Source organism: Podarcis vaucheri (genome assembly GCF_965113315.1).
Source record: "Podarcis vaucheri genome assembly, chromosome: 1".
NCBI classification, from domain to species: Eukaryota; Metazoa; Chordata; class Lepidosauria; order Squamata; family Lacertidae; genus Podarcis; species Podarcis vaucheri.
Window position 1 is genome coordinate 85514808 of NC_138759.1, and position 8000 is coordinate 85522807.

The 8000-nt window shown below is 39.9% G+C and overlaps 1 protein-coding gene across 1 annotated transcript; it reads right to left on the reverse strand.

Annotated features, from left to right (window-relative positions):
• Positions 1–311: 311 nt before the first annotated feature.
• LOC309526205 (olfactory receptor 5AR1-like) lies at positions 312–1265 on the reverse strand (the record flags this gene model as incomplete). The annotated part of the gene is made up of 1 exon (XM_082212119.1): positions 312–1265. One exon carries the CDS (start codon positions 1263–1265, stop codon positions 312–314), a length of 954 nt encoding a protein of 317 aa, XP_082068245.1.
• Positions 1266–8000: the final 6735 nt, after the last annotated feature.

Consider the following 8000-nt stretch of genomic DNA (forward strand, 5'->3'; position numbering starts at 1 on the left):
AGCTGCCCTCTACCCAATATCAAGGCTTCCCCAATGTCCAACCACCCACTGTAACTCTCCAACGTTTTGACTTCACCCGTGAGGACAAACTCATCCATTGTCTCCCAAGACAGACAGGTGCTAGCCAACCATGCTATGTACTATTAATGCCACCTACTGACTATTAAGTGTGGAATGGTCAAAAAAAGCAACACACCAGGACACACACACACACACACACACACACACACACACAAATAGAACAAATACACACTTTCTTGGTTATTATCTACTGGAAACTCAAACTCATCTTGAAGAATAACTGAATTAATTTAATGAGATCTTAATGAAATCTTCCCTCTCATCCTTATGAAAGCATCTTTCACATCTTTATTTCTCAGACTGTAGATCAATGGATTTAGCATGGGGATCACAAGAGTATAGAACACTGAAACAATTTTATCTTCATCCATTGAGACACTGGAATTGGGCCTCAGATACATAAAGATAATGGTCCCATAGAAGATTGTGACAGACGTGAGGTGGGAGGCACAGGTGGAAAAAGCTTTGTGTCTGCCCTGAGCAGAGCGAATCCGCAGGATGGCAAAAATAATGTAGATATAGGAGATGAGGATAATCAACAAAGTGGTTGTGACTATTGCAGTAGAAAAGATGAAATGCACAGTGTTAGCCACTGCTGTGCTTGAACAGGAAAGTTTCAGGATGGGAGGGATGTCACAAAAGAAATGATTGATAACATTTGAGCTGCAGAAAGAAAGGCTAAATATCAACGAAGCCTGAACAGCTGAATTCACAAAGCCACAAATATATGCACCTGTTACTAAGACTATGCAGAGCTTTTTAGACATGGCAACAAAATAGAGTAATGGGTTGCAAATGGCAGTGAAGCGATCATAAGCCATAACAGCTAGAAGGCAAGCTTCAACTGTGACAAACAGACAGAAAAAGAAGAATTGCACGGTACACTCTGTGAATGCAATAGCATTATTGCTCTCCAGAAAGGTCATTAGCAACCTGGGAGCGATAGTAGTGGAATAGCCAACGTCAACCAAGGATAGGTTGCTAAGGAAAAAGTACATGGGAGTGTGCAGGTTTGCATCAAGGGTGGCTAGTACGATGATGCCAATATTCCCTGACACTGTGACAATGTAGATCAAGAGGAACAGCAGGAAAAGAAGGGCCCACATTTCTGGATGTTCCATAAAGCCTACGAAGATGAATTCAGTCACCATGGTTTGATTTGTATACTCCATCATTAATCCCATAGTTTCCCTAGGAGGAAAAGCAAAAAGGAAATAAAAAGCAAGTAATTTTATTTATTTATTCTTAAAAATTCTCATGAAAATGTGTCAGCATTTTAGTGTGAATTTCTTTCAATAAACACATTTTTGCATGAAGTTTCAATTAATATATACATATTGGCAAGTGATTTCACCTAATTCAGTTCTCTGTGTTATTTCCAGTAATGTATTCATTTTTGTGCAGCCTTTCCGCAATATATGCATTTTTTTTACATATTATTAGGTGGGAGAACTGCATCACAAAATTCAGAGAAGTGTACCTTTGGTTGAAAGATTTGGGTTATGATATTGGTTTGAAAAGTGCAAACTGGGTGGTTTCTCATTAAAATCCAAACCAAATTCTCATCTACCCCTAGTTATGACTATCTTTACCAGCATTGGGGCTAATTAATGCACAATCAAGTGATGAATTGCATGAAAATTGCAGAATAGATGAGAAACAATGACAATCTTTTAAAATATCACGTTCCATGACTTGAAGCACAATGGGAGGAATTAAGTGCTAGGTTCTTCTGAATGTTCTGTCATGACATGTAAATCAGCTTGCTATAGGAGAAAGTGCATATTCCGATTATCTGTGAATCCCAAACTCAGTAATTGTGAAGTTTCCCTCTTCCATTTAAGAAAGGTGTGCTCTCATTTGAGAACAAGAGAAAGAGAATTACTTCCATACTCGATATGACACAGAAAAGCAAATCATCTTTAACATTTTGTTCCAAACAGCAGTAGTTTTATGAGGCCACATGCTTATGACTAGGGTGACATGGAGCTGCTTAACCTTTTCTCTAGGTGTAACACATAGCAACATGTAAAGTGATATTCTCTTCTCCCTCCCTCTCTCATTTAATCAAAGGCTGTTTTTGGAGGCTACATATTTAAGTGGAGGGATAACAAGGAACTGCTTAATCCGCTCCCACCCTGGCCAGTTCACCCCAGAAATAAGCTTTAGGAACTCAAAGTTCTTACCTCACAGAAGAGGTGAGCAACCAGGAATTCTTCACTTGCTCTTGTCTCAAGGGTCCTCTGTGGATGTTCGGATTCTTCTCCACAGCCTACTAACAGCAAATGACCGGGACAGTTCTTGTTACCAATTGAGGGTCAGGGAGCAAAGAACAGATTGGCACATAAATGTTCATTCTCCTTTCCCCCATTTCTTTGTGTGTATGTGTGTCTAGTTTATTTCGGAACCAAACCAATGGAAGCTATGCTCATTTCACTCATAATACACAATGTGCCATTCATATTGGCAACCTCAGATGTGATGCACTGGTACTCATCTTTATTTTATCATATGCTATTTTCTGTAGAAGATAATATTTTGACTTAGCACAAATGTAGGTTTGTCACTCATTCCTTATTTTCACTGTTCACATTATAGGACCTCTCATCATAATTAATAAAATATATAGCATGGGCAGAGTTTTCCCATATTTTAAAGGAAGATGGAAAGATGCAATCCCATGTTATCTTGCTATACTGAGGCATTAGCTACTCTGACATCAGTAGTTTTTAAACCAAAATACATGTGCATAATATTGCAATCTCTGAGCTGAGGTTTCAATGTTATGCAACCGCAAGTCAGTACAGGACAGACTTATGACCTAAAAATGCAGGTTGTGCCAAAGGCACAAAATGGCAGGGGTGGGAGAAATTTCAAATGAAAGGCAAGAAAACCCTATCTCTGCTCTCCACTTTCCCACTGCAAACTCACCTGCTTATCTCTGAGATGCCATTTGAGATTAGAAATTAGAGGCAGGATTCACCTCACCAGCCTTGTCAGAGGAAGACACAGACTTACACTTTTACAACAGGGCTTTCTGCTCTCTCCTCCCCCAACACCCCAGAAATTGACTCAAGGGTAACCTGCAGAATAGTACACAGAGGAAAGAGGGGGTGGTCATTTCATCTGACAAGCTCTAATGCTTGCACAGACAGAATAGTTAGAAAAGTGTGGCACTGAATGGCACTGTCTTAGCCTAATTCATTTTGCCAATTCACTAACTAGGAATTTTTTTTAATGGCTATATTTTTTGACAGGAGTGGATGCTTTTTGCAAACATAGTACCCACTTTCCCCAAGCAGCTTAGAATGATAAATGGAAGTGATATGAAAATTGATATGTATTTCCCCACATATATTTTTTTAAAAAAATAGAACTTTGCAAACTGCTGTGGAAATGGGGAAAACAGAATTAGTGACTGGAAAAATGAGGCACTAAGAGAAACTGAAATTGACAGATTCACTAGTCTAATTCTGACTAGTGTCACAAGTTTCTCCACATGACCCATATGTTTTGTTCACAAAAAGTTGATCTTTTAGAACATCCTTAATCAGCCCTTGTAGCACGCTACTACAGCAAAGGGACAGGTCCATCTAGCCTTCCTAAATCCATCAAATATTAGGCTTCCATGTAGTTTCATGTTTCCTTTTTCTCATTCTTTTTACTTTAATGTCATCATCTCTGCCACTTGAGTAAACAGAAATTTAAAGCTGGGAAGAATTGTGCTATTCTTCCTACTGAAAGGGTGTCTTCCCATTCATTTGTTAGGCTGCTGTGGCGAATAAAAAAGGAACGTGCCTGCAGTGTTTAAGCTGCAAATAAATAGAACCAGAGAATTTTGGAGTTGGATGGGACCACAATGATCATCTAGTCCAATCCCCTGCAATATGGCTTGAACCAACAACCCTCAGATTAAGAATCTCATGCTCTACCAGCCAAACTATTCCTTCCCTTTCGCAGAAAGAAAGCAGAGATATTGCATTAACCCACTGGCCTCAATGCCCAACTAATATAACAGGTCTCTTAAACTTGAAACTTAAATGTTTTATCTGAGCTGAGTTTGAAAATTTGGCTGCAAAGCCTCATGAAAATACTGCCTGGCTAATTCGTTTCAGTCCACATTTATGCAGATCTGCTTTATCTGTTGGTCTCTTAACAGTCATAGGAAACATGCAGGGGACAACATGTAGCAAGGTCTGCCAGCCATACAACTTTTGTGAACAGAAAATGGAAATAAATCTGTATAACTGAGATTTTATCAGGTTAGTCAACATAGCCCAAGTAACTTTACCTGTGAAGATGATAGATGTCATTTCTAAAGACTTCCAAATCAAGATGCGTAGATAGAACTGCTCATTTTATACTTGCTTTAGTATTACCTAGAAATCAAATCCCTGAAATATATGAATGAGAGCTGTATCATTAAAATGTTGTGTAGGACCTCTCAGCATAATCACCTGAGGACCTGCTGTGTGGGAATTTGTTCTTGTTCCCACTGTTCATCCTTAATTAGTTTGAAACAGGACTACTGGCTTTCCATTCAGCCCACATAATATGGTCACAATCCTCATTAGTAATTTTTCTCTACCTTGTTTTCAAATAAGCTCATTGATAAAGAGTATGGTAGAATCAGAAGACTCTTTATTTGCATCAGCCACTAGCCATATCACTTAAATAAAATGGAATATACTGAAGACAGGGATAAATACTTAAGTATAAAAAATAGGTTCTGGAGGTATACATCAATATTCAAATAAAATATATTATTCCAATTGCCTCTGCTAAAAAAATTGCAGTTTTTGCTGTCACCTTATTATCTTGATTAGCCAGAAGAAAGGACACAATAGCAATGGTTGAGCAACCTAGTATGGATAGTAGTAGAGGGGTAATAACCTCACTCCTGAAAAAGAGGTATCATTGTCTATTCCCAAACTCATGAACATTGAAGCCAACCCAACAGTGCCAAAATACATATCATTGGAAAGTGTCTTATGAGTTCTTTGTATTCTGAGTGTGCATTGTTCTCTTGGAAGATATTTAATAGGATCAGTTCTAGGGTTGCTTCTAATACCTGTTTTGTTATTTTGCAGATTTCTTGTAAGACTGATGTCCAAAGATGTTGAATTTTGGAGCATTCCCACCAAATGTGGAGGTATGTGCCTATAGTGTTGAACCTTGTGGTGCAAGCAAAGCTTGCAAGATCTTGCTGGCCGACCAGGGTGAGGATTCCAACCAGGAATTCAACGTCTGAGCGTGGGGTGCCGTGGCCAATCCCCCTCCTCAGACCCCTTATGAGGAGCCCCCTTTACTATGTTGATCCTGCCAAATGCCATTTCTGCATCTGTACAAACAACTCCATCCCCCCAAAAAAAAGTCAGAGGGAGATCTTTTTCCTGTGAAACCCCACAGGAGCATAACATGGTCAGAACTCTGCCCCTCAGTTGAAGCTCCTCTGGTCCTTACCCCACCAGGCCAAAGGGGCCCCAGCCTAGGTAAAGGTAAAGGGAACCCCGAGAATTAGGTCTAGTTGTGGCCGACTCGGGGGTTGCGGTGCTCATTTCGCTTTATTGGCTGAGGGTGCCGCCGTACACCTTCTGGGTCATGTGGCCAGCATGACTAAGCCACTACTGGCAAACCATTTCGGCCTAAAATAAATCCCATTGCAATTCACACAAACCTGTGCATCAGTTGTGATCCTTTGGTGTGTCTCACCATGTTGAGAAGCATAACTGATTGGGATGTAACACAGGGCCTTTTCTTTCTAAGCACCCAGATTATAGAATACCCTTCTGAGAGACATTCATCTGATCTCCTCACTTTAAACTTCAGATTAGCAGCTAGAACCATTTTACTCTGCTGAGTTTTAGTGTGGCTTTATTTTACCCTTCTGTTGGTATACACTTTTTATTAAAAATGAGTACAAAAATTGATTTTAGCAGCTTGGACTATTTAGATTGGCTTTTTTAGATGGGAGCCACTGTGAATTAATCTGATAAATAAAGTGAGGTATAATTTTTAAAATAAATAAAAGAGAGTAACATAGAGCAGGACAAAGACCATTCACTCACAGTCTAGTTGTTCCATTATTAGATCACTGAGTACTGCTGTTGTGACCTGATGGCTGAATAAAAAGTCAGACACTTTAGGTTGGCTTTCAAGCCACTTTATTGATTCTGAAACTGAACCAATCAAAACATGCAGAAGGAAACTTCTGCAATAGCAGAAATCAACTGTAAACTCCGAGGGGAGCCCCTGGGCCAAAGAGTCCAAAAAGCCAACCTTGTGGCCAACTCCTAAGAAGATCACTAATGCTAAACCTGCTTCCTGCACCTAACCACCAAAAGTGAATGATTCAAGCCATTTACACACTCTGGACTACAACTGCCACTCAGTAGGGGTAGACAAACAGGCAACTTAGTAGACTGCTCACACAAAAAACCACAAATGCACATTTTCTTACTTGGTTAATATCTATTCGAAACTCAAACTCATCTTGAAAAAGAACTGACTTAATTTAATGAAATATTGTAATGGCCATAAAGTGAGAGGCACACGTGGAAAAAATTGTGGCTTTTTTGGCACTTCCGGTTTCCTGCTAATAGGAAAATGCAGCGCAGAACTGATCGTCTGATCAGCTCAAGACCTGCAGGGGATAGAGAGGAAAGCACCACGGCAAGGCTCCCCCACGAAAGTTCCACTAGGGGTTGTGGAACGTCGAAGGGTCCGGCAGAGTGCGATGTTCTGCCACACCCCCACACCCCCGATAAAACACTGTTGAAAGGCAAGTGGGGGGGAGCGGTTGAGAGCTCTCGCGGTTGCATCGAAACCTGTGAGTCCAAGTCTCAGACTGCCATGGTAAGCAGGAGATTTTTATTCTAATTTTACTAAGCCGAAACATCATGGGATTTTCTTTACTTTTATTTCCTTTTTTTTCTTTTAATTTGTTGAAAACGGAAATCAAAAAGGAAGTCAACTTCTGTTTTCTGATTATCTGCCAACTGCTAGGGAAAGATTTGTAAGTGGAAGACTTATAGGCTACCTTAATCCCTCTGGTGAGAAATACCTTCTGTGAGACTAATACTGTTTGAACTTGATTGCTGAACTTGAACTAGGGGTTGTGGAACGTCGAAGGGTTCTTCTGCCACCACACACAGCCCAGTAAAACACTGTTGAAAGGCGGGGGGGCAGTGGTTGAGAGCACTTGCGTCTGCATTGCGAACCTGTGAGTCCAAGTCTCAGACTGTCACGGTAAGCAGGAGATTTTTATTCTAATTTTACTAAACCGAAACATCTTTGGGCTTTCTTTACTTTTATTTCCTTTTTTTCTTTTAATTTGGTGAAAACGGAAATCAAAAAGGAAGTCAACTTCTGTTTTCTGGCTATCTGCCAACTGCTGGGAAGAGATTTGTAAGTGGAAGTCTTACAGGCTACCTTAATCCCTCTGGTAAGAAATACCTTCTGTGAGGGGTTTTTTGGGCTAATACTGTTTGAACTTGATTGCTGAACTTGAACTCTATTGGATAAAATATTGCTCTTGATCTTGAACTCTATTAGATATAATATTGATCTTGAACTTGAAGTGACAGTTCCTAGATTTGAGAACATCTTACTGGATTCTCCGGAATTATTTGAAAATACCTGGATCTTCACAATCTAAACCAAAGCTACGCAGGAGAACACTCATCTAACTTTGGGGGGAAAGTGAGTGCCTGGGAATAGCTGGAGGTTTGGCTTGTAGTCAGGCCAGATAAAACGATTGGTGAAGACCAGAGCACCGGAATCTTCTTTCCTTTTTCTTTCCTTTTTTTCCTTTTTCCTTTTATTTGGACAACATATTACTGGATTCTTTGGAATTATTTGAAAATACCTGGATCTTCACAATCTAAACCAAAGCTATGCAGGGGAACACTTATCTAACC